The sequence below is a fragment of the Pseudochaenichthys georgianus genome, chromosome 2 (assembly GCF_902827115.2).
Source record: "Pseudochaenichthys georgianus chromosome 2, fPseGeo1.2, whole genome shotgun sequence".
NCBI lineage: Eukaryota > Metazoa > Chordata > Actinopteri > Perciformes > Channichthyidae > Pseudochaenichthys > Pseudochaenichthys georgianus.
The window spans coordinates 1,018,662-1,046,334 of NC_047504.1; the positions used below are offsets into that span (position 1 = coordinate 1,018,662).

Genomic DNA, 27,673 nt, shown 5'->3' on the forward strand with positions numbered 1-27,673 from the left:
CAAGAACATGCATGGTAAAACCATCCATCAGGAAGTGCGCTGGCCTTTTCAAGCACTTTTTTCGTAGTGGCCAAATATGATTCTGTTCGTGTCCATAACGGCCCGAACACACTTTTTACCATCTCCTTACATTGGGAAATAGCCGTCGTTTTTGAAAAGTTACTCGAGAACAAACACTTTGTTAGCCCTCTCAACGTTGTAAAATCAACTCAAAGCAAAACCAGAGTTATATGTTCCCACTCTATTCATTTGACGGAGCCGAGATGGGCAGATAGAAGGCGGGGCTTATCATAGGAAACGGTGTCTTTACCGTATCTAGTTCTCTTTCGACATCCTTGGGTAAAACACGCTGCCATCCTCTAGATTAAAGTGTATAATATAAACCACTATAAGATGCTTTAACTTCAGAGCTATTCATGTATCATATCAAGTTTCAAGTGTGCTTGGATTTAATGATATGTGTGGGTGTCCGCGGTGGACATAGAACAGTCATAGTAGCAATTCTACAAGGTGAAAATTGTACTTTAAGTAAGAAGTCATTATGCAGAATGGTCCATTTAATAACCGTGTATTTTGATCGTACTATAATTATCAATGCATTAATGTGTTTGTAACTTCCTGGTACAAGTGGGGTTTATTTCAATGACTTTATATACCACTGGATAGCTAACCCTATAATTATATATGTTCATGTATAAGTGCATGTATATGTTGTATTAATATATAATAATCAATTACTAGAGTACTTAGTTACTTTCCTCCACTGGTGCAGGCTACAGGCTTTCTTACAGGCTTTCCTCCTCTCCACAGCTCAGCAGCGCATGGTGTGTGATGGCATGTGTTCGGACGACGGGTGCTGGGGCGGGGGGCCCGACCAGTGTCTCTCCTGCAGGTACTTCAGGCGGGGCCGCACCTGCGTGGAGTCCTGCAACCTTTTTGACGGGTGAGTAATCCATTCAGAAAACACTTCTTTTATTCAAGTCGATGCATTTGGGGTAAATGCTTGACGACACGAATCTGACCCGGAAATGAAGCGTTTTCCAGAATATCAGATCATTACAGTTTCAGGAGGCTGCATTCATTCCCCTCGCAAACAGCCGCACATGACAAACAGAAGAAATCAAATCAATTTAAGCCGCTTTGATGCATGAGAATGAAGTGAAAACATTCTCAAGAGCTCTGGAGGAGGGGAGTCTAATTGCATTGGCATGAATGTAATGAGATGAACCAATAAGGAATTTCACTCTGTGAACAGTTACCGTGAGCAGTTAAAGGAACATTTGGCTGCCTGTTACAGCCATAGTCCATAATCAATTTGAATATACCGTTGAAGTATTATATTTTATTTCAAATTGCCCATTCAGGCTGGCAGAAAAAGCGAGTTTACTGCTCTGAGCTGGGAGATAATTGACATTTGCGACAAAGGCTCTTTGATGTCCACTGATGTTCTGTTTTCAGTGTGAATAATTGCATTCAGGTCATTGCTTTATGTACATCAAAAAAGTGCACTGCCAGCTCATCTGGGGACCGGAGAAACACGTCTTTGTAGATGTAGTCTTGTGTGCTCTTCTTGAAGGTACTAGGAGATGGTTTGAAAGACAACACTTGAAAGCACCCGTCTAATAGAAGGCAGCGTGTGCCACAAGATAAATAGGACTTTCTCGCGAGTAGTGAGGTCAAGCTCGTGTTCTCCAAGGGGCAAGTGGAGAGGGTATGTGTGAGGGAACCGTCGGTCATGTTGACTTGTTGCTGGTCTTTTTCCCGGCACCGGTTGTGGGATGGAGGCTTTGAAGTTGCCGGGAAAGCAGCTCACAGCGGAGGCTTTGAAGAAGACGAGGAAGAGACACGTGACAGGGAGCCACTCGTCTCCTATACTGTAAATGCAATCGCTGCGATGCATTGACAGTCAGGCGCACTCCCTGCTTTGTGTTACCGCCCTGAACTTTTGAACCAGAATGTCCATAATTTAAAGCCCCGGGAAAGAAGTCACCCCCTGCCAAGCACTGTGTATCCTTGGCAGATAAAGGGTAGCTTTCATGAGATGGAAATCTTAGAAGACCTGTATTCTCCCCCCTGGTGGTCATATGCGTTCAGTCTCAAGCCAGATACAACACGTATTCCGTACTGCACAACGTAAAAATAGACCATACATATAATAGAGTACATAGAGAGAAGAAGGCAAGTTGGTTACAAAAGGCTTTAAATAATACTCTTTATATGCGAGTGGTGAGTTTCATCCGTTAAAAGAGTATTAAAGGAGCCCTATTATAGGTTCACATGTGTATGTTGTGCCTCTCCCGTGACAGGTATCCATGCTTTAAGGTTCAAAAGCATTGTAAATCAAAGTATCCCATCGTCTTCATAGAGCGTTACCTGTTGTGTCCGTAACTTACTGTAATATTAATGATTGGTAAGTTACTGTAAATGGGGTTGTACTGTTTCCACACGGACGGACGTACTTCCTGCTCTGAATCTGTTGTATGCGACTGTAACTCTCTCCAGAATTAAGCGTTGGCTCATTACATTTCTTTCCAGGTTGATGATTTGAAACCTTAAGATTCCTCAGCTCGCCCTCTTCATACGTCTCCATTCTTAATGAGTAAAGGCACTAATTCCCTTTAGTTTGTACGTCTGTTGAATAAAACAAAGGAGGAGCAAAGGCGTGCGAGAGGGGAAGAGGAAAGCGGCTGAGATGGTGTCCACTGGGGTTTTCGGGGGGAGGGTGGAAGCGGATTAGGCAGGCGTTCAAAGTGTTTAATTAAAAAAGTTGCTCTGCTGGATTGCCCATGCTCTGGTTTGGGGGTCTGAATAGTAGCCACAGTCCTGCTTAAAGTCCTGCTAAAACAGGGCTAATCCCCCCATCAGGCCTTCCCCCCGGCGGGGCCCTTGGCGCTCACTTCCAGCCTTGAAGGGGGCCAATCAGGAGGAACGGCTTTGAAGGAATGGAAATGACCCTGGAGAGCACCGTTGCCGAGGTCTTTGTCTCTCACCTCTTCTCTCCTCCATGTATTTTTCTCCCCCTCAGACAACAAAAGGGGATATCTCTGCACGGCCTGGACCCTGTTTCTAAAGGACTCCCCTGCACAGAGCTTCCAGGGGAGAAAACTCATTTCTTTTGGAACAAGGGAACGGCAGACGAGGGAGAAATGTGCAAAGAGCAATGGGAGTTTCCTTTGAATCCCACTGAAAAACATTATTAATAAAAGGACACCGTGATACTGTATGTGTGGGGGCTTTAGGCGAGCGGGGAGGGTTAGGAAAGCCTTTTGTAACTTTCTGTTACTTTCCGAAACCAAGATATTTCATATATTATAGACTAAGCCTTCAGAATAGTATAGTATAGCAAATGCTGTTTTAGCATTTGCTATACTATCAATCAATCAATCAATCAATCAATTGCCCCATATTAGAATCAAATAAGTATTTTTACAAACAAGAAGTCATTAAAAAGTATTCACAATAGTCGTACAAATCTGCTATAAAAGGCACGGGAAAAGCGAAGTCTAGTGTTTTATATTCACTTGTATTGCCCCTTAATGTGATGCAATGGAATTCTGCAGTGTCTCTTTTATGTGGCTTTTAGAACCAGCACGTCTAAGATGTTTCCAAAATGCACCCAATGAAAAACACACATACCCGCAGGCCATCCAAATATGCAAAATCACATAAAACAGCTCACAAAGGGGAATCTGTTGAATCTATATTCCACCCGAGTAGCATCGCATGCAAACACAAACAAACCGCGCACCCAGAATCCCCCTCATCATCCCCCTTATCATCCGACCCCTGTGAGAAAAGGGTTCTTGTTTGTAACCGGGTGTGTCCTCCTTTGAGAGATGCCCGGTCGATCCCTCTGATGTGAAAAGTGTTTTTGATCGGCCGCGGTTCGTATCGACGGCCGCAATCCTCCGCTCGCCGGAGACTTCAAAAACAGACATAATGTACTGAATCAGACAAACAACGAGAGCAATGTATGGATCTGGTGCATGCAAACACACACATATGGACTAATGGGGATGCAACCGTGCGCCCTGGGGCACTCTGCGGCTCCTGTCTGGGTAATTGCACGGTGTAAACCCAATATCGAGCTCTATTGTTCGCCTCCAGAAGACTAAGAGCCAAAGCATCATGGACGACATGCAGTGCTCGAAATGGCTAAATACAGACTCTCCTACCAGATGCACAACTGCAATGATATTATATTTGATTCGACAACATTTATTATTTGTCTTTTTTCCATACCCTCTCCCTGGCTTCCTTCCCCATTCCCTCCCACCAGCTCTCCTCCTCCCTCCACGAATCCCCTCGTGTTTGCCCACGATTTGAAAAGGCTGTTAATTATTCATGAGCCTTCCTGTTTGCATATTGACCATACTAAGCCTTTAACTTGATCAAATAGTCTTGGGCAGCAATCTGCCCTGCGTGCCCCTCTACCGGAGGGCACTCCAGATGAAGCTTTAACCTGCCTTTCTTGATACTGTATCATGTTATGTATACATGTATTGCTATACAGGTTGCTATGTACAGGTTGCTATGTACAGCTGGCGCGCATACCCACAGCGGACTTCAACATCCTCCACAGCATGCTCTTAATCAATATTTCAACTGGGTACGCTCTCAAATCTATAATACATGCACCTCTATCTTGATTTTCCTATCTCTATCAGGGAGGTGCGGGAACTTTCCAATGGATCTGTGTGCCTGGAGTGTGATAGCCAGTGTGAGAAGATGGAGGGGAACACCATGACATGTTTTGGACAGGTAAGACGCCACCAACGTTCACTTAATGATGGACTGTAGATCAAAACCGCTCCTCTCATTTTTCTATTCAAGATAGTCCCGTATCTCTTGCGCGCTGAAGTGGATTTCCAACTTGGTTTTTTTTGTTTCGCGCACCGGATTTGAAAAGATGTATGTGCTGTGTTTGCAAAGGTGAATGCGAGGTTAATGGGAGGAATGATAAACTACTGTGCAGGCGTGCTTTTTGGCAAGCACACACTCATGAGAGGAAAATGAGATTACTTTATGACCTTCCCTTAAAGTTACCTTTATGGTCCCAGGTTTGATCCCTCACAACTTGTTTTCACATTTTGAGAAATTATGTAGTGATGGACATGAATCCACCCAAAAAACGTGCAACTTCATAACACTAAGCTCAAATCAGCCACCTGTTGCACTTCTGTCTCAAATCAGGATGAAATTAAGTGTACCGTACTTTTCGGACTATAAAGCGCACCTGCATATAAACCGCAGCAGCTAAATTGTCCGTCTGTCTTGCTCTCGTTCTGTCTCTCGGTTTCACTTTTACTTTGGCGCGCGACCTGTCTCACTCTTTTCCGGCCTCCAGCTTTTCCTGCTGGAGCCCGCCCCTTAAAGGTGGCGGGCGCGGACCGGTCATAGAGCCCATAGAGTTAAAGGTGGTTAATTTTACCTGTAAAATCCATAGATTTAGGAGGTTCCCTAGTGGCCGTTAGCTGTACAAAAAAAATGGGGGAAAAAAGTCGCGGTTTATAGTCCGAAAAATACGGTACTTCAAAAGTCCTGGAGCCACACATACTGACATTAAATGTGTATTAAACCGCAGGTACAAATAAATCCTAACAAATATGTAATCTCTCCTGTTAGAGTTAAGAGAGTTTGAGAGACAAAGTGGCAAACATCATTTTTAGAAGGGGGATTAATGTTGCTATTAAGTTAGCTAACTAACTTTAGCCACAACTTTTTATCTCTAAAACACTTCACAAATAGTATACTCTTTTTTTAGGGTTGCTTTTCATTATAGGCAGCCGTTTCCTATGCTGGAATAACACAGGATGGTTATTGGCATCCACATAATTCTCTTTACCACGCACAATTGGTTTATCTATCTATACTTTCTCAAGTTAGACTTCTCGAAGTTGAGTTATGGCCCATAGTCAGAGGAAATATCTATTATTTTATTCACATATGGCTAAAAATCATTCAAAGATTGTTTCTGCATCGAGGTATGTTTCAGTGAAATACTGTTAATGCATGTTTTATTGTAATAACTCGGCTTCAGTTCAGTGCTGCTGATAGGAAGCGGGTGTAAGAAAGCAACAACCTCACACCTTTATCCTTTAGGAGTCGTTAGCTACACCGCCTTCCAGTACATTTTGCATTTCCAGCGTTGTGTCGAATGCGCCGCATGACTTATTTTGTGGAATGTAGTGCCTTGTGTGAGTAACCTTTCATGACTGTCCCTGGAGAAGGAGATGGAGAGAAAATAAGAGATGAAGAGGCGGAGAGACGCTCCTCAAGGATGCACAGAGGCGTCCCGACTTTGCGATGCCGGTCACAGCCCAGTAGTAAATAACCACGGAGTCAATCATCCGCAGGCGCCCTTACACACAGAGACACATGCATATACGGACACACTCGGATGCAATCAGACGTCTGTATGCCTTCGCGCTGGCGCATGCGCACGCACAGAGATGCAAAGTGAGAATGATGTTTATTGATGGCGTGTGGATCTGTGAGGAGCTGTCCGTCAGGTCACTGCGTCCGTCATTAGCAGCGAAGCGTGGCGCCAAAGCACACACCTCCAAATCGCTGCACTATTTGAAGTCAACACGCTGGTTTCAATAAAGCATACACACACACACGGCTTTCACATGTACGCACACACGCTGCTCTCCGTCTTACTTATTCATGACTGTGCTGCAGCTCCGCTCAGTCACCACGTGTCATGTCCTCTATCACATTCGATGCGCCGCGCTTTGACACGACTTGATTCCGTATGCGCTTTGCCAATTTGATCAGGGCCGTGTCGGAATACACTCCTGGCAATTTTGCTCGGCACATTATAAATCACTGAATGGCATTCATGTGCCGCGCGCATTACACGTGGTAGGAAGTGAGCAAATCTGACATGATTTGCCAGGTTTGTGTTTGATTCCCTTCTTTCCCCCTTTACATGTTCTGACACCTCCGTTCTTCCCTCTCGCCTTATCCCATTTCATTTCCCCTAACTTTATTTCCTCTGCCCATTATGTTGTCCGACACTTCTTTTCCTCTCTCTGTTGGTTCCCCGTCGTTCCATCTCACTAATCCCATTACCTCTTTTTCTTTATTCATCCCTTGTCCGCCACCTCCTCCTGACCCCTCCTCTCTTCTCCCTCCTCCTCTTCCTCAGGGTCCGGACCAATGTGTGAAATGCTTCCACTTCAAAGATGGACCCAACTGTGTGGAGAAGTGCCCCGATGGGGTGCAGGGGCCCAGCGGTTTCATCTTCAAGTACGCCAAGGCCAACAACGAGTGTCATCCCTGCCACGCCAACTGCACCCAGGGGTGAGAGAGGAGCCGTATGTAGAAATGTGAACATTCACAAGCGTAGGTGCTTCTATGCGGTTGACATTCTGCTTTGGACATTGGGTGCCTTTCCTCCAAAGAGGGAGAGAGGATGACATAATCTAAGGGCTGCTTCATTCCCCGACCTGTAGCTGGCTCCTGTTGGCTCTCCGGGCAGAAGCAGAATGCATTGACCCTAAAGGCCACGTGGAGTATAGTGCAGATGAACTGTGAGTGAAAGAGGGACAGTAGCTAGAGGGGGAAGGTGGTGTGCAGCGTGGACATGTAAGATAAGGGAGACAGTGGAAAGGTTGTATGTGGAGGTGGAAGAAGTACCTGAGGAAAAGGAAAAGTGGGAAAGAAAAAGGGACATTTTGTAGCATAGCACTGCAAAGCACTGACATCCTGAAGATGTACCTCATTATAGAGTGAACTTATTGTTGCTACAAGACAGACGTATTAGACACAACATAAGGTAATTCATGTTGTGTACCTTGTTAGGAACTTTACACCAAGAACAGTTGTTAGGAGCGAGGTACGATGGTACTGTGAAGGCTAGTACTGAAATAGTCAAAGTCAACTTTATTGTCAATCTTTCAGTTTGTGTGTACAGACAGAGAGATCGAAATACCGTCTCCCACAATCCGAATATAAAAATACAAATATGTATATTCTATATATACACAATCAACAGACACATGTGCACACATTAAAATAACAAAAACACAACACTCATAATAATAAATAAATACATGTATCAGTTGATCTGTCGACAGACAACGAACAGTTTGAAATATGCCGGATATAGATGCTAAAAAACAATTCATGAATTGATTTTGGGTCAGTGTGTGTGTTTTTAAAAAGCTGCCTTCGCACGCTATCCAGGAAACACAGGGGGATGGTTCATATACAGAGGAGAAGTGTGTGGAGCAAACAAAGTTAGTGTGCTGAAACCTAGCAACAGGGCTGCAGATAAGATCCAAGGTGGAAAGAGAGGGAATGTACTCTCTCTCACAGCAGGAGGTTATTGTTGCTATTACAGCGGCCCTTTAAGTGTTCATAGTATAAGTACACACTGAGTGAATAGGCAAAAACAACCGATGTAAGAGAAGCAGGGAGAAAAGCTACATGTGAAGCTGTTATTCTTCCCGGGAGCCAGTCACAACCGTTCCCGACCGCGTGGACATGAATCTGTCGTCGGCATGACAACACCTCCATCACGCGTTGTCATCTTATCCTGCCCTACGGCCACGGGGCGCTGCGGATTGACATCCAGACAGAAGCTGTGTCTGGGTATTAGAGGCCTTGAGCCGCAGTGAGACATTGGCGAGGTCAAAGGTCAGTGTCAGGGACACAGCGGCGCCTTTGAGGCGGGTAAAGAGTGTGTAGCTTGCTAAAGGACACTTCAACAGGGCAGACGATTAAACCAGGCGCCTCGTTGCACCGCCTTCGAAGGCTTCTCGGGGGAAGAGGACGGGGATGCGCGGAGGGAAAGATACAGCCTTATTCGAAAAGGGAATGGTGCATGGCGGTGTTATGAAGGCATGCACCATTTATTAGGGTTGTTATTGTAGTTTGGTAATAAAGGTAGTTTGCAGATTGCTGCCTTTTAAGTCGAGCTCTAACTTTGAAATCTGAACACACACATGTTCAACTTATCCTCAAATGTTCAACGTGGCTGAGTTTGAACACGGCATCATTTGTGTTTAGCTCTCCATGATTTCATTGCAATAAATGTATCCGACGGTCGCCGACTTAAATCATGACTCCAGTTCGGGAAACGTCTGACTTTATGTGTGTCCATTCTGTCGGCTAGTCAACAAACAAACAACTCGTTTGAGTGCTTGTTTTCTGAATGGCCTTGTGATTGATAATGGCTATGCTAACGTTTGAGCTTCTCCATTAACACTCAAAACAACGTCATCTACTCCAGAACTGGCCGTGGGATTATTACGTTTACTTCAATATTAAAGTTATCCAAAGAACTCCTGAAGTGGCCTAGGAACAAAACAAATCACAAGAAGCATTAGCACAAGAGACAACTTTCTAAATGGGCGAAGAATATGTTCTGCACCTGCCTGAGGATGTTTATTGTCCGACTACTCTTGTGTTCTCCAGGAGGGAAACTGACTAACACGCGCGCACACACACACACACACACACACACACACACACACACACACACACACACACACACACACACACACACACACACACTCTCTCTTTAGACAGTGATTAATAGCTAATTGGCTGTTTGGTGCACCGTTTAATTGACAACCGAGCGACTTTGGAGCAGCCACAGTTGTCACCGATTTAATTCTAAAGTTAGCACGCTCTCCTAATTTGCTATGTAATTTGTTGTGTCTTGTGTGAAACGCACACACACACACACACACACACAAGCATTCCAAACCCATTATTCTGTGTCTATCCTGTTGTTCAAAGTTCTCCACTCAAGGAGATATAATTAACAAGCAGCCGTCTGCATTTCCTACTTACCTAAATGCAAAAAATCGTTCGATGGCATGTTAACTCGACAGATTTATTATTTCTTGTATTCGGAAATAAGTGAAAGATTCTCCAGTGTCAGCTGCAAATCACAATATTTGTTTTAATCAAAACCAAGAAAGCAAAACATCTGGAAGGAACTTGCAAACCTTTGTCTCCTTGCTTAACTTGGGGTCAAATACTCACTAGACAAGAAACGCTGCACCTTGCCACCTATGAAGTCGATCTTTTATTTGAAATAGACGGTGAACGGGAGACTGCTTTCTGGGAATTTCCCTAAAGGCTAAACGCCGTATTCAAAAAGCTCCCAGATGATGCTCCTCAATCCAAACATGTTACATGAAAGAAACAACAACGATGCTTTTTCTCATCCAAATGCTTCTTCGTCTCCCGCTGACAAGTGTCGGTCCGTGCTCGTGGATTCAATTTTGTGCAGGTGACAGCTGATTGACGCGGGCGAAAGACACGACGAGGTTTACTCATAACCTGTCCCCGGTTTAATGGATGAACTCTCTTGGTGTGTGTGCCCTGCAGGTGCGTCGGGCAGAGACTCCAAGATTGTGTCGGGATGATGGACAGGTAAGGCATCTCAGGGTGTGTGTGTAACGTGGGGCAGGGAGACCACCGTCGAAAAGCTGCCGCTGCTCATGCATGTTCCCCGTGATGCTCGGGAACAAGTGTCACTTTGGTTTGTTCTAATTGTTTTGTTCTCGTCTAATTCTTCTGGAAAAAACGTATGCCCACGTTGGCATGTAACGCGTCAGTTTATGATGTCATTCGAACTATGGGTAACAATGAAACAAATCTGAAACGAACCACAATCCATTATATTGAAGAGAAGGCAAACATATCTATGGCGAATATCTCCAAAATCAACATGGAGACGTTTTATTTTGAAGACTGTCGCTATACATCTTTTGGCATTACATGGTATGTTTCTAAATAACCATACTGTGCTACATCTACTGTCGTAACACAGCTACTAAAACTATTATAAAAGTAGAATGTATAAAAGCATTGTGTGTACATCCGCCTAAATAGCCTGAAGGCCCGACAAGAACTCCATTAGAAAGGCCCATAAAAACAAGTGATCTCTTACAGTAAGAGCGCGTTCAAAGGAGTGACGAACTCATTAGAATTTAACCAAACCAGCAAAGCCATAAAAGAAGGTCTCGAGCTGCTTTTAAACCGAGGGAACATAAATGAGACCTTTTTCATTTCCCCCTGGCAGGCTTCTGCTGAGTCTCTTGTTCTTCTTGCTCATACAGCGGCACCATTCCGCCGTCTCGTTCGCTGACCTCGTGTCGCTTGTTCCGCTGTAAACCCTTTCTTCCTAATTGGAGAAGTCCTTTCTCTTGTCTCCTGCTCTACTTTGTGTCTCCCTCTTTTCCCTCCATGTCTTCTAATCTCCCCGATGTGTCCCCTTGTTGTTGTTGTTTCTCCTTGTCTCCCTGTTTGTTAAATCCATGCCAAACTGCTGCATTACTATTCACCACATGGCTGTATATCTCATTATGTCGAACCCCCACAGCCTCTTTGTACATTTCAAGCTACCCCCCGCCCTTCTTTGGGGTCTTCACAATCGATATCAAAAGCAGACGGCACCTTGCTATCCGTAGTTCCATGGTACATGAGACTTCCATTAGCCGCTAATGGCCTTTACAGCTAATAGAGTTTTGGAGTGAGGTAGAAGCAGGTGGTATTTTATGCTATGTTTTTAAAAGAATAATTCTGGCGAGAAGGTGAAAATGGAATACAGAAGGGAAGGATAAATGAAAAGAGAGTAATATTAGGAGAGATTGTAGCCGTGGCATAATGGCAGACACGAGTGCAAGAGGTATGTAAATGGCAAAAGCATTAGCGGTGTTATTATCGAAGAGGAAGTGCTTTTAACTTCCAATCTTTAGGCCTGACTTAAGCAGATTTCCCCCTCTCTCCCCCCCCCAGAAGACTCAGAAGCAGTTTGGGAAGGATTGGCGCTTTTAATTCCGCATTTATTAGGAGTTATAGTCGAGGAGGACTTACGCCGGGAATCAAGCAAAAACAATCCATTTCCATGCTGTGTTAAATAAAGGACTTTTCTGCATCAAGTTATTTTGCCGTATGCTGTTCAGAAGATGAACAAAATAATAGATTATAGACGTACAGATGAAACTTGAAAGTGTTGGTGTATGTACAAATGAAAATACGGCTTTTAAATGTATTTATCGTAAAATGTCACACATTTTTCAGCACACTACAGAAGTATAGGGTCAACGTGTACCCCGTACACCTCATCATCGATAAAGACAATACGTATTGTCTTACATTCTTTCTTTTAAATATTTTATATGTATGTTGACGTGGCGCAGTGGGCTGTGCGTTTGATCATCAACTGGGGAACTCCAGTTCGAAACCCGCTTCCGCCGCCACTGCGTCAGGCCGTTGTGTCCTTGGGCCAGACACTTCCCCTGAATGTGCTGCTGTACATGACCATTACATGTATGTCTGATATGTATGTGTAATGTGTATCTGTAAAGCGCTTTGGCTCATGGAATAAATATATAATAAATATAAGGAATTATTATTATTATTTATTATTATAAATCTACAGACACACAACAAAGTTAGTCAAAAAAGACCTGAATGTGTAGTTTGGATGTTTTCTTTCCACTATTCTAAAAGAAAATACGTTAGGTAAGAAACTAAAAATAGTCAAGAGCCTGAAAACCGATGTATTTACTGTCTTGCTTTAATGAAAAGTGTGGAACTATGGGCAAGAGCACACACCCTGACAGTTAGCATCTCTTGCCTGGACATAACTAGTTGAAAGGATAAAGATAGAGAGGTGTGCAAAATGAAGAGAGACAAAAGGAATTAAGGAGAAATTGTAGTAAGTAGTTTTTTTGGGACGTTTAAGAAGTGGTCATTGTCTGAGCCTTGCACTTCCTCCCAAGTTGCCTTTTTTGGTTTACAATGTTAATGCTTCTCCTCTTCCTCCGCCTCTACAGGACACCGCTAATAGCAGCTGGCATCATCGGGGGCTTATTTATCATCGTCATTCTGGCGCTCAGCGTGGCCGTCTCTGTCCGCCGCAAGAGCATCAAGAAGAAGAGGGCCCTGCGCCGCTTCTTGGAGACGGAGGTGAGAGTTTCCTGCTGCTTTTACCGTGACTTTTGTCCGAGGGTACAGAATTTGTCGAATTAATTGCAGCTCCATAATAAATGAGTAATAGCTCTGGGGTTAGTAATGGCTTTAGACACATTACCACTGTTTAATTAGTTGTATTGATCCCGGGGAGGAAATTGGGAAAGATGCCTACCTTATGGGACACAAAATGAACAAGGCAATGTTTGTTTGCTAAAAGGGACCAATTCAAAATGTCTGGTGAATCATGTTCTTTCGCCTAAGGACATAACACAACAAGGGATTGAGTCTACGGCCCACTGATGGATGTCTTTGATGGCATTTCCGAGAAAGAAATGCCTAACTTAGACACCTTTGTATGTTTTCCTGCTCTAAAAGCCTTTTCCCTTTTATCTTTTCGGTTTGTTTCGGGTGCCTCGCTTGCCACTTTCTTTGAGTTTGTTAGAAATCCTTTAGCTCAAAGTGGCAGTGCACTTTTCCAGACGAATGCTAGACTTAAAAGCAAACCTTGACACATTAAACCTTGGCTATGGTACTTAGCCAAACTACGCATTGCGCGGGAAATTATGCACGGCCACCATCGCCCCATCGATCTGGCCTTGAAGGGAGTTAATTTCTTGGAAGCATTAGACCGCCGAGCAGACTTTATATTCAGAGGAGAAAGTCAAAGATTGAGGTGTAGGTGAGTGCAGGGTTGACGCACTGATCACCCTACAACACACTCTCTTGTTCCAGCGGTTGTGTCACACGGCAGGTCCGCCGAGTGGCCTTGCCTATAGGAGTGGGGCAGGCTGCCTGTCACTCTGCACTAGTATAATTTACAGGTAGAGGCAGCAGTGTTATAGACAGCTGTCAGGCTGGAGAGGGGAATCGGAGGAGGGCGGCCATGGGCACTTTCTGCCTCGTCCCGGCCAGACACATCCATCTTAATCAGACTGGCCCTGTTCCGACAGCATCTTGACTGGAAGGGAAGTCTTCAGTCCAAGCATATTCACTAATGTACTGTCACAGTGACGGAGAGGAGGGGGGGGGAGTCTGCAGGGGGATCTTCTTGACCCCTTTTGTATCTCCCGTTATAAAGTTACTGATTTGTGACGGTGACGCAATCCATCCGCAGATCCTTTAAAACATATTCCTCAATTCAAGTTCTGAATATGTTTTAAAGGACACCTATCATGCTATTTTTAAGCTACTTATTTTTATTTTGGATTTCTACTCAAACATGTTTAGAGGCTTCCTTGTGAAAAAAACTCTTTATTTCTTTCAAATTGTCTGTCTAAGTATACCTGTATTCAAATTGCGTCTAAAATGCTTTGTTTTAGCGACTGTCTCTTTAAGAACCACTCATAACAAAGCTGTCTCTGATTGGTCACTGTTTCTTGGTCTTCCGTTTCTTGGCCAAAAGTAATTTTTCTGTGTATTTTGCCAATGAAACGGTATTGGTAAATGATTAAACAATCATGAAAGTTAATAAATGTACCCTAGACGGAATACTCCACCAGGGAATCATGAATTATTGCCAGCCGAGTCAATTTTCCCAACCTCAGGGACACCTAATAGGGTATAAAAGTAATTAGACACAATCAAATCTTTAACGCCTGACACAAGCTGGCCTACGGATTACAGACAGACCACTTATTAAGAGTAGGTCATGGGTTCCATCCCCACGACACGTTAGCAGCTGTGTTTTAGTGTCCCGAGTATCACATTAGCTGAATGGCGAGGAGCTAAGCTCTGGATCAATGTTTGATAGTGTTATAATGTGACGTTGTGATGTATGCCAGCATGGATGTAGATATTTCATCCGTAGTCATCACCTCAGTTAAACAATGAAGGTTGTGTTGTTCATTGGTATTGTGCAAGTGGTGAGGGCACTCGTTCTACAAAGTAAGGCAAAGCAAGTTTATTAAAATAGTATTTTTTAACTAGGCATTTCAAGCGCTACACATTCAACGTCAAAAGGGCAAAGGAAACACAATAGGTTAAAACCTGTAAAATCAAGTAGAATACAACAGGGATGAAATAAAATAGTAAAAGTTATAGTTACATGCAAAGAATGATACATAATCATGTGTCTAAAAATACAGCTCAATTGGTATTTTTTCAAAGTTTAAAAAAAAGCTAGGATTTTGTGTGTCTAATCTTGCATTATAAAATCTACTTTTTTTGTATATTATTTATCGCCATTCAGAATCAGGTAGCAGAAAAAAAGCTTTTATATTCTTTGTAAAGGCGTAGAATCTTGCCTTAAGCTAGGAACCCTGTTCTCCATGTTTAATGGTGACTCTGAGGGCAGAAAGCAGCAGCAGTATTTCACAATCAGTTATTTTAAGGCGGTGGTGGTTTCCTCAAATCTCTCTGGGATTTGAATTCTTCCTTTTTAACATACAGTATCAATATATGCATTCACACTGCGTGCATACTTTGTGCATACTCTGTTTACTTTCCATCTGAATGCCTCTCTCCGCTCTCGCCTACCCAGCATACTAACAAACCTGCGCTCCCGCACCCTGTATCACACTTTCCACAGGCTTCTGTTTGGCTGATGAAACAGCACGATAGGCTTTAGACGGCTGCAGAATGTGGATCCTCTATTCAAACAAATAATAGAGCCGAGGCTGCGAATGGAGATCAAGCTTGTCTGGGTGAGGGATTTGGGGACAGCCATGGCTCAGGGACTACCCTTCTCTTTCCCTATCTGCCATTGTTTTTCCTTTTTTAAAACAGAGAGCTCACCTCTTGTGTCAGACAGGAAAAAGAAAGCCTTGAGTCATGCTGTCAACACGTGATCCGAGCACACGGCCGACATTTACATATCAATGACATGTTTCAAGGCTGTTGCAAAGCACACCATTTTTCCATTTGTTCTAATATTCTTTTCTCGCGCCTCCCGTTTAGTTGTTCTTCTTTATTTTGATCTCCATTTACCTGTCTGTCTCCCTTGTGTGCAAATACTTTATTCTCCTATCTTTGAGACTCTGTTTTTGTTGTTTCCCACACCTCACCTTGAAAGGGAAAAAAGCCAGACTCACACTGTTGTGCCTCTTAAAGGAAGCCCCTGAAAACAAATTGCTTTGCTCGCAGGGAGAGAGCGCACACACAGCAGAGTCCCCTCACTGTTGCAGCGTGACCCCGGGCCTTGAACTCTGACCCCGGTGCAATGAAGCAGGACTGATGCACTTGGAGTCGCCCTCCCTTTATCCTTCCCCCCAAGGTCCTCTTCCAGCAGCGTTGTACAGACACAGGCCATGTGAGTGTTTCAGCACCGCGGGCTGTGGACAGCTCTCATGCTGCTTACATGCTCTCCTCTGTTCTCTTACAAGAAGCATTTCAGCATTCAGAGGAGCTGGCAGGCTGGCTGAACAGGGGCACGGGATGTCGTTACAAAAGCACATAGTGCAGCCAGCTATTGTTCAAATATACTAAAACTCATGTTCAATCTAGTCCGAAAAAAATCACATTTTCATGTATTGAGGCCAGGGCAAAAAAAATGTAAGTGCACATTTCACACCTTTTTAATAATTTGAATGGAAATACAAATAGCTTTTTTGCAGCACAATTAACAAACCAGACTTCTTTTAAAGTCCAAAATTGAAACATTAGATTACATTTCTTTAATTTCAGCCCATATTTAGAAACCCTCCCTTTAAACCTTTTAGGACTTTCCTAAAATGTCGATGTGATGTCGCTACATTATTCAGATTGCTATGGCGGCGCGTACACAACGCGAGGCTCAGCGTCTCTCTAGAATTAGCAAAATAGTATTTATTTGTCTACTTTTATTAAGTTTGTTCACTCGGAACAGCCTTTCACTAGCTTCATACAGCCGCCAACAACTCCTGGACATTGGACTATGCCATTCCAACTCTTTAACAGATGATCTCCGTATCATTCCGGAGATCACCAGATCACCGGAGCCTGCTCAGTCTACTCTGCCGAGCGGAAGTGCCCACAGACGGTGTAGAGACTGTAAACAAATGTGGGGGAAGCGAGTAGGGCTAAGAGCTCGGCTGAAGCTAACACCGCATCGGCTCGCCCTACCCAGCATTTTCCTCGCCAATCTGCGGTCTATAATGAACTAAATGGATGAGATACGACTACGCATCGTCAACCACAAACGGGTGATGGACTGCAACATCATGATCTTCATGGAAACATGGCTAAACAGCGGCGTTCCCAATAGCGCCGTTGAGCTAACTGGGCGTAACTTCTTCAGAGCAGACAGATCAGCTGACGACTCCGGTAAGACCAGGGGAGGGGGGCTGTGCATGCATGTAAACAAAGCATGGTGTACAGACTCTGCTATTGTCAGCAGTCACTGCTCAGCTCATCTGGAATATATTTTTATTAAATGCAGACCCTTCTATCAACCCAGAGAGTTCACAGCAATCCTAGTAATAGCCGTATATGTCGCCCCGGATGCTAATGCTAAAATGGCAATGAAAGAACTGCACACAGCCATTAGCCAACAACAAACTGCACACCCTGAGGCAGCTTTTATTGTTGCGGGTGATTTAATCACTCCAGTTTGAAGACTGTACTCCCCAAATTCCGACAACATGTCTCCTGCCCCACGAGAGGCAACAAAACATTGGATCATGTTTACACCAACATGGCCAATGCATACAATGCATGGTCAGTCAGTCTGACCACCTCTCACTGTTCCTTTACCCCACATACAGTGGGGCAAACAAGTATTTAGTCAGCCATCAATTGTGCAAGTTCTCCCACTTAAAAAGATGAGAGAGGCCTGTAATGTTCATCCTAGGTACACTTCAACTATGAGAGACAGAATGGGGGGAAAGAATCCAGGAAATCACATTGTATGATTTTTAATGAATTAATTGGTAAATTCCTCAGTAAAATAAGTATTTGGTCACCTACAAACAAACAAGATGTCTGGCTCTCACAGACCTGTAACCTCTTCTTTAAGAGCCTCCTCTGACCTCCACTTGTTAACTGTATTAATGGAACCTGTTTGAACTCGTTATCAGTATAAAAGACACCTGTCCACAACCTCAAACAGTCACACTCCAAACTCCACTATGGCCAAGACCAAAGAGCTGTCAAAGGACACCAGAAACAAAATTGTAGACCTGCACCAGGCTGGGAAGACTGAATCTGCAATAGGTAAGCAGCTTGGTGTGAGGAAATCAACCATGGGAGCAATTATTAGAAAATGGAAGACATACAAGACCACTGATAATCTCCCTCGATCTGGGGCTCCACGCAACATCTCACCCCGTGGGGTCAAAGTGATCACAAGAACGGTGAGCAAAAATCCCAGAACCACACGGGGGGACCGAGTCAATGACCTGCAGAGAGCTGGGACCAAAGTAACAAAGGCTACCATCAGTAACACACTACGCCGCCAGGGACTCAAATCCTGCAGTGCCAGACGTGTCCCCCTGCTTAAGCCAGTACATGTCCAGGCCCGTCTGAAGTTTGCTAGAGAGCATTTAGATGATCCAGAAGAGGATTGGGAGAATGTCATATGGTCAGATGAAACCAAAATAGAACTTTTCTCCTCCAAACACAAAAGAATGCTGAGTTGCATCCAAAGAACACCATACCTACTGTGAAACATGGGGGTGGAAACATCATGCTTTGGGGCTGTTCTTCTGCAAAGGGACCAGGACGACTGATCCGTGTAAAGGAAAGAATGAATGGGGCCATGTATCGTGAGATTTTGAGTGACAACCTCCTTCCATCAGCAAGGGCATTGAAGATGAAACGTGGCTGGGTCTTTCAGCATGACAATGATCCCAAACACACCGCCCGGGCAACGAAAGGAGTGGCTTCGTAAGAAGCATTTCAAGGTCCTGGAGTGGCCTAGCCAGTCTCCAGGATGTGATTTTCTGGATTTTTTTTCTCATTTTGTCTCTCATAGTTGAGGTATACCTAGGATGAAAATTACAGGCCTCTCTCATCTTTTTAAGTGGGATAACTTGCACAATTGGTGGCTGACTAAATACTTTTTTGCCCCACTGTACACACCACTCATCAAACGTGTGAAACCCACAGTGAGGACTGTCAAGGTATGGCCTGAGGAGGTAGACTCTATGCTACAGGAAAAGTTTCAACACAGCCTGGAGTGTGTTTGCCACCCAGGCCACCTTGGATTCCCATACAGACATTGACCACTACGCCTCTTCCGTACTGGACTACATCAGCACCACCATCAACAGTGTCACCACTCTGAAGCAGATAACAATGTACCCAAACCAGAAGCCGTGGATGAATAAAGAAGTTTGCCAACTACTGAAAGCACGAAACATCGCCTTCAGATCAGGTGACGAACGGGCTTACAGTTTATCCAGGGCGCACCTAAAGAAGGGCATTAGGAAGGCTAAGCACTGCTACAAACTGAGGATTGAGGAGCACTTCAATAACTCCGACCCCCGAAGAATGTGGCAGGGCATTCAGGCCATCACTGACTACAAACCCACCACCCCCTCTCTCCCGTCAAACGACGTCTCCTTCCTCAACGAGCTGAATGATTTCTATGCTCGCTTCGACAGGGACAACCAGGAGACAGCCACTAAGGCTGTTCCCCCTGCAGACCACCAGCCCCTCACACTCTCACCTTCTGATGTCTTCACCACACTGAGCAGGATTAATGCACGCAAGGCTGCTGGACCCAATGGCATCCCAGGCCGCGTTCTCAGGGCCTGTGCTGGGCAACTGACTGAGGTCATAACGAACATTTTCAATCTGTCCCTGGCCCAAACTGTTGTCCCCACGTGCTTTAAAACCACCGCCATAGTGCCAGTGCCCAAACACTCTGCTGCAGTAGGCCTGAATGACTTCCGTCCCGTTGCACTTACACCCATTCTCATGAAGTGCTTCGAGAAGTTGGTCCTAGCACAGCTTAAATCCCGCCTATCACCGTCACTGGACCTCCATCAATTTGCATACCGGACCAATAGGAGCACGGAAGATGCTGTTTCCATAACACTTCACACCGTCCTCTCACATCTGGAAAAAACCAACTCCTTTGCAAGACTGCTGTTCATCGACTTCAGTTCAGCCTTCAACACCGTCATCCTCTCCAAACTAATCACAAAACTCACCGACCTGGGCATCGACGCCCCCCTTTGTAATTGGATTTTAGACTTTCTAACCAACAGACCCCAGCATGTCAGTTTGGATAATCTCTCTTCCATGACCCTCAGCCTAAATACCGGTGTCCCACAAGGCTGCGTTCTGAGCCCCCTCCTCTACTCCATCTTCACCCACGACTGTACCCTTGTACATGGTTCAAACACCATCATCAAGTATGCAGACGACACAACGGGGATTGGCCTCATCCACAACAACGATGAGACGGCCTACAGGGAGGAGGTTCAGAATCTGACTGAGTGGTGTGCTGACAATAACCTGGGCCTTAACACAACAAAAACAAAATAACTCATTGTGGACATCAGGAAATCAAAAGGCAACACACACTCCCATCCACATAAATGGAACGGCGGTGGAGCGTGTGTCTAGCTTCAAGTTCCTGGGGGTCCACATACCCGATGACCTCTCATGGTCCAACAATACCACCATCATAGTAAAGAAGGCTCACCAGCGTCTCTTCTTCCTGAGGAGACTAAAGAAAGATCACCTCTCTCCTCAGATTCTGGTGAACTTTTATCGCTGCACCATTGAGAGCATCCTGACCAGCTGTATCACAGCCTGGTATGGGAACTGCACAATGCTCAATAGGAAGACATTGCAGAGGGTGACGAAAATCGCCCAACGCATAATCGGTGTCCCGCTCCCTGCCATCAAGGACATCCAGGGGAAACGGTGTTTGCAGAGGGCTCACAACATCTTCCAAGACACCTCTCATCCTGCAAACTATCTGTTTGTCCTCCTACCCTCGGGGAGGCGCCTCAGGAGCCTCCGGTCCAAGACCAGCAGGTTCAGGGTCAGCTTCTTCCCCAGGGCTGTTACCCTGTTGAACTCTGCCCGCTGATAGACTCAAGCCCATACTCACCACCCACCTGTTTATATCTTTTACTGTCAATGCCGTTTACACTGTATATATTCATCTGTTTATAGCCTATTTATAATTATTCTATTTATACTAATTCAATGTATAATTATTCTCATTATGTAGACTCCTGCACTGCTATTTTGCACTTCTGGTCAGATGCCTAAACTTCAGAGAGACCAATCAGAAAGGAGTAGACTTTTTGGTTCTCTTAAAGAGACAGTCACTAAAACAGAGGGTTTCAGACGGACGGTGAATACAGCTGTTTTCCGACAGACAGAACACAACGATATATACATTTACTTTAACATACATGATTGTATTTGAGTAAATTCACAATGTTGTGCATCGTAAATGATAACCAAATATGCAATAAATAAGTCTGATCAAGTAACGGCACAATTAGAACTGTGTGCACAAGATGGGTTAATAGAGATTGTTTACAGATCTAAGTGATTCATTTATATTTAGTAACTAAGCAGTACAGTACAAAGACTGCTCTTTAAATGCAGATGGAGGATAAGTGAGATCCCTGCTGCTGGGATGGACTTGCTAATACCAAGAATGAATGTCCTTGCATACTGATAAGCACGCTCTCCTGCTATCATGCTAATGGTCCTAATGAGCTCAGCATGTGGCATTGTGGTTTAGCACAAGAATATTGTACAAGGCCATCATGACACCCAATTTAAAGAGGACAATGTGGTGATTATTGTTGTATGGAACAATGTTAGGGAGAAAATGGTCATGCCTTCAGCTAGCTCTTTAGCCTAATAGTTAAATTAGCATTGGAAAGGACTCTCATGCATGTATCCCCGTGGTGCTGCATTGTGTCTTACGATCCTTTTAGTAATACCACATGTCATGACCCTCTTTAACCTTCATTAAGCTACTCTGACTACAGAGTTCATATTGAATGATGTCCCTAAACAACAAACTATTCTGTAGCTCACCTAGTTCCACCTACACAGCACAACAAATGTAGCATTTTATATGTTAACATGAAAGCGTACACCCGAGGGTTTTGCAGTGCAACTTTCGGTTTGAGGACGTTGTTAACTTACTCGATACGGAATCATTCTGTGAATGTATTCCTACTCGAGGCTTGAACACACTGCTTATTTGTCCAATGAAGCATCCGAATCCTCCACGCCGAGCCACCGGCGAAGCTCATTTGGCAAAGGCGAGGTGCATTATTAGCTGGTAAATAAAGTGGCGTGATGAGTGTGTGTGCGTGAGAACGAGCTCAGGGGAGCTTTTCAGGCCATGGGTGTGCGGCGTCTTATTTAATAGACTCCTCCACTACTCATCAGAGCAGTCCAGCTTTGTCCTAATGAAACAATAACAGCTACAGCCTTTCACCATCTGCTCCGACTGCTGCTCCGTCACCTCCTCCCTGTGCCTCGTCTGCGATCTCTCTCTCTGAATCTCTTCATTTCTCTCTACCTCGAGCACCTTTCTGTTCTTGTTATTCAGGCATCGTATGCAGCAACAAGCTGATGCTCTTTGGCCAAATATAAGGCTGGTGGATGTGACCAAAGCTTGTCCGTCTTGTCGTTGCAAATACATCTGCTTATATGTAATGTATCACTTCATGCAATACGTTCTTTTGGAGGACTAACAACATCTCAATAGGTCACGTGGGTAGTTCTGGGTCACCCTGGCCTAAAGGAGGTTTTAAATGTAGTTGATATGAGGTACTTCTATTATCTATAGTCAGTTGCAGCCGGCATGTCCCCAGACGGGAGCCATGCTGAGTCTGAAGGTAAACAATGTACTGCTGTGGAAGGGGACTTAGATGAGAATAATATGTGAGTTACCTAAAAGAAAAGACTGCAATAATACATTGATATCGCTTAAGGTACGCTATATTTAGAATATTTTAATCTATTCTTTATCCAAATCAAGCAGACCCTATTGATAAAAACTATGATTTTATTTGCAGAAAGTCTCTTGCGCGTGAATTGCTAGCGTAATTGGTTGTGTAATCGTGTGACTGATAGTCACACAAAAAGCAACGATATTTCAACAATGCGAAGAGATCTAGGTCATACGGGCCGATAATGAGAAATGGTCGGATTCATGTCAAAATATCTCAAGTCAAATCGAACAGTAATGCAGTTGACTAAATGATTAGGATGTAGGTTATTATACACTATTATCCTCCTGCCACCTCACTCCCCTCTCTCAATATGTATCCCTCATCCTCCATCCACTTCCCTGTCAGCTCACTCACTTCCTGCGGTGACATGTCAGCAGGCCAACACCGCACCTCCAGGCCCCGGGCCATAACAGCGGCCGTTAAACGACGTGTCATTGCCGAGCTGTGGGCAATGTCATCCGTTCTGTTGCCCCGCCTGGCGTTGCGATGGCCGCTCCTATTGTGCTGATGGTTTTATATCACATTAAGTAAGTGCTTGTATGGCTGACCGACTGATATATGGTCTCATTATATCGTTTGATGGCCGTGGGTTGAGCTGGGTGATTATGCCGCTGATAAACCGCGGCGAATGAGGCGCCCGATAGGCTCATTAAGACTCGTATCGATCGGAGGCATTGACTTCCTGTGGAGCTAATATATGCTCTATATGTGTGGTGTCAATATTTGCGCTTATGTGGAATATACATGTGTTCTGAGATACATGTATGCTACTTCCTCTTGGCTCAGTTTTCTCCTGCTCGGTTACAGCTCCTTTATATTTACTAGCCGGGGCTTTGTTGAGCGGCGACTGGTGAGGCGGGCGGGCGAGTGGCCGGCCAGCTGCTGGGATGCTGTTCAGTGTCAGCTGGCAGCCAGGCAGTGCGGAGGAGGCTTGTCATAACCTCGAAATTGGAATTGTTTTGTATGTGCACAGCTGGTGAGCCGCTACTCTTTGTCGGCTGTGATAGCAGGTGACACCACCCTGTGATTTGCTCACGCCGCGGCCCACGTAGGTAACTGCCAGTTTCGACAGAACTCCACACACCTGAATTATTTGTATTTCATAAATCCCTCCGTGCACCAGCCAAATTCACGACTATCAGGACAAGGCAGGCTGGCTGCTTTTTTTTAAAAGCCTCCTTCGCTTTCCAAGACTTGTTTTTTGTTGATTAGAATAAAAGGATGCTCGACTCTTAAGACATGTTTATGCATGCAGAGTGCCAAGAGCAAGAGGTTACAAGTGCGTCAGGTTTTACATACAAAAGCCAAGAGGAATGCTTTATCTTCCTAGCCATAAAAAGAGTTGATAAATGGACTTAATTTGTGTTGTGCGTTTTGTCAGCTGGTGGAGCCCCTGACCCCCAGCGGAACGGCGCCCAACCAGGCTCAGCTGCGGATCCTGAAGGAGACGGAGCTGAAGAGGGTCAAGATTCTAGGATCCGGAGCTTTTGGAACAGTGTACAAGGTCAGTGTGTTGGATTGTCGCCTCCTCCTTACACATCCCACATCAGGAAGACAATCAAATAAAAAGCTGTTCCGCTTGCAATTATAATTGACAACCTAAACAACAAGCATCAACATTTCCCTTTGTGTCAGTGTCTCCTGACGGACACGAGTCCAGGGCCGCTCAAGGACCTGGAACAGAAACTGGAGTTCGCTTGCCAACTTCACCGCCCTTGGCAAAATTATTCATAACACCCTGCAACTCATTAAATACGTATTTGGAGCTTCTTTTTTTACCACCAAGGCCTTTGGTCAAGTTAGATGTTATGACCATAGCTTATAAACAAGTGTTACAGCCATATAGGAATCAGAGCTATTTGTTGTGAGTAAAAAATGTACTTGTGCGTGCAATATCTCAAGAAAAATTTGATATTGTTTCTTCAAATGTGGCAAAAACATCCACTTGGAAGCAAGGATGAATTGACTAAAATCTGGGGGTTAAAGGTCACTGTGACCTCATGTTAGTCCCATGTTCGTAAAAGCGATCTCTCTAGCCTATGAGGACATTTCTTGAAATTCTGCACGAACGTCAATGTTTCACCAGCTGCTAGTTTCATTTGTATTTGAGGAATGCAAGCGGGACGGAAGACTGTTAAACACAGGAAGTCCCCGTCAACATCATCATGGCTGTGGACGTGTTTATTGAAACTGCCTTTATGGTGATTACTTGTACATTTCAGGGCATTTGGGTGCCAGAAGGTGAGACGGTGAAGATCCCTGTTGCCATTAAAATCCTCAACGAGACCACGGGCCCGAAAGCCAACGTGGAGTTCATGGACGTGAGTATTTCCAATTTGTGTCCATTTTCTCCCCGTGTGCTTATGTTGGTGTGCCCGAGCCGTAAAGCCTCAGCCTTGTGGAAAGGAATGGCCGAGCCTGTCACTTTGTGGGATTGTGCATTCGGCAGTAAATTCTTACGAGAGTACCATCTCAGTCAGAGCCGGTGATAAAGTGAACTTCACGGCGCTATGCAGCCAGGCATGTATCGAACGAGAGTCTATTAAAAAGCAGCACTTGTTTATGAGAAATGGCTTTATTGGAATCCAGGAGTGATAGAGGGGAGTAGGAGAGGAGTAAGCTGGGGAGTGTCCAATTCTTCCTCCCTTATCTTCGTCACCTTTCTTCCAATCTTCCTACCTATCTTTCTTTTCACACACCTCTACTGTAATTGACTTATAACGAGGTTTCGCAATCTTCTTGCGTCTTGGAGGTTTGCTCCAAGCTGTTCAAATCTTAATATCGTCACCTTCTTAAACTAATGGCCTAAGTCATATTTGAAGGTTTTTCAAAAAACAGAAAAAACTTAACCAAATATAGAATATATGATATATATTAATTATTTCACACAAAAAGGTTATGACAATATATGACTATTGACATACACATAACACTGTCTGTCAATTGTGTAAAATAAGAGATTTAGATGACTTAGGCAAATTTACGAACATGTTGTTGTGACTTAGGCAATTTGAAACCTGACTTAGGCCTTATTACTTCTGGAGTAAGTGACTTAGGCAAAACAGTGCACTTCTCTTTCCCGCATTACTGTGACAGACCATGGGGCTGGGTCAGCCACTAACAGTAACATGCTAGAAGAGCATACAGAGACTCAGGAAACAGAGGGCAGTTTGGCCCTTTAATTCAATATAGCAAACTCAAAAGGTACAACTTAAATCACTCTTAGCTAAATAAAACAAAAGGCAAGTAAATCAAACCCTGAGGAGGCATGTGCCTCTCCTCACTACTCCCTCCAGCTCTTCTTTGCTGTGTTTTTAATTGTAGCTAACCCTTTTCCATTTAAATCAGTTTCTCCCCTGAACCTTTCTCAGTCATCTTGGTGTGTGTGTGTGTGTGTGTGTGTGTGTGTGTGTGTGTGTGTGTGTGTGTGTGTGTGTGTGTGTGTGTGTGTGTGTGTGTGTGTGTGTGTGTGTGTGTGTGTGTGTGTGTGTGTGTGTGTGTGTGTGTGTGTGTGTGTGTGTGTGTGTGTGTGTGTGTGTGTGTGTGTGTGTGTGTGTGTGTGTGTGTGTGTGTGTGTGTGTGTGTGTGTGTGTGTGTGTGTGTGTGTGTGTGTGTGTGTGTGTGTGTGTGTGTGTGTGTGTGTGTGTGTGTGTGTGTGTGTGTGTGTGTGTGGCAAATTGTCAAAAAGCTGATGACACTCGAAGGGCATGACATGTTTCATGGACGGAAGGTCCTGAAACCTCCTCGCCTTGATTGGCAGAGCGTCAACTTCAGCAGTTGCAGCTGCCTTTTGAGATTCCCGATGTAGTTGGGAGATGGTTGTGCCTGGGTGAAGGAACTTCTTGAAGGAAATCTGTCACAGCAGTTTCCAGCTTTGCATTTTTGCCACTCTTAGGGCCAGATGTAGTTGAGGGGTCTGCCACTTGTTCGTCATGGTCGATGGTGTCTTTGTTTCAGTTGGTAGGAAAATGATGAACTGCGCCTGGATCCCTCACCAACTTTCTTTTGCTTCATTGCAACCTTTGTGACCAAAGTGGTGACGTATAACCGATGTTCTTCCCAGTTGTCCATTGACCACCCTTTCTCAAATATCCACTGCCTCTGCTCTTCTGCAATGGATTGACAGTCTCGAGTTGTGACTCTCTGACAGAACTTCGAATTGCAGGGAAGGCCCATAGCCTTTGCAGCTATTTCTTTGCCACCTTTGGCCTTGTATGCCATTCTTTTGAGATGTTTCTTCTTGGATTCATTTTGCTTCCATGTTTCTGGGCTGAGGTATTTATGTTGTTTCCTTTTGATCGTATTGTTTTCATACATCCTCTAGATGAGGACCATAATGTTCTGAAGTTGTTGCCAGACTGTCTTCATTTTCAGGGACAGAGGACTCATCAGAGGATGGATTGTAGTTTGGGTCAATGATAACATCATCATCATCTATGTCTTCTTCATGGTGTGGACGGGTCTGCTAAGGCATCTTCAGCAACACTCTGTTCTTCAATGAAAGTGTTTAGGTTATTGTCTGCTCCATCTGACTCAGGGTGTTTCTCAATGTCGAGTAACGCTGCTCCAGAGCCACTATTTCAAGGATACTACTTCATCGAGTCCCACCGAAGGACTGTTCCAATGTCCAGGATCCTTGGAATTCTACCGAGGCCGGCGTAATTCGTTGCTGGAAATTTCGAGGCTGCACATGTGTGTCCTCCGCGGTCTTAAAATCCGCACAATGCTTTGCGCACGGACCAATTCCCCAAATCTTTGTCGGAAAATGTAAGGCGGAGCCACTCATATGACGCACACCTGCACACTTGCTAGCCTGTTCCATTCTTCACTCTCCGAAAGCCAGGAATGATTCTTGCCTAGCCTCTGAT

The 27,673-nt window shown here is 44.5% G+C and overlaps 1 protein-coding gene across 1 annotated transcript in view; it reads left to right on the forward strand.

The window, feature by feature from the left end:
- Positions 1 to 27,673, forward strand: part of LOC117460614 (receptor tyrosine-protein kinase erbB-4-like) — a 116,897-nt gene that overhangs the window by 68,548 nt on the left and 20,676 nt on the right. The window contains exons 13-19 of the mRNA XM_071205056.1: positions 811 to 943; positions 4,668 to 4,761; positions 7,154 to 7,308; positions 10,351 to 10,395; positions 12,807 to 12,939; positions 24,187 to 24,309; positions 25,028 to 25,126. Coding sequence (XP_071061157.1) covers positions 811 to 943; positions 4,668 to 4,761; positions 7,154 to 7,308; positions 10,351 to 10,395; positions 12,807 to 12,939; positions 24,187 to 24,309; positions 25,028 to 25,126 — 782 coding nt within the window. The remainder of the gene's footprint in view (positions 1 to 810; positions 944 to 4,667; positions 4,762 to 7,153; positions 7,309 to 10,350; positions 10,396 to 12,806; positions 12,940 to 24,186; positions 24,310 to 25,027; positions 25,127 to 27,673) is intronic.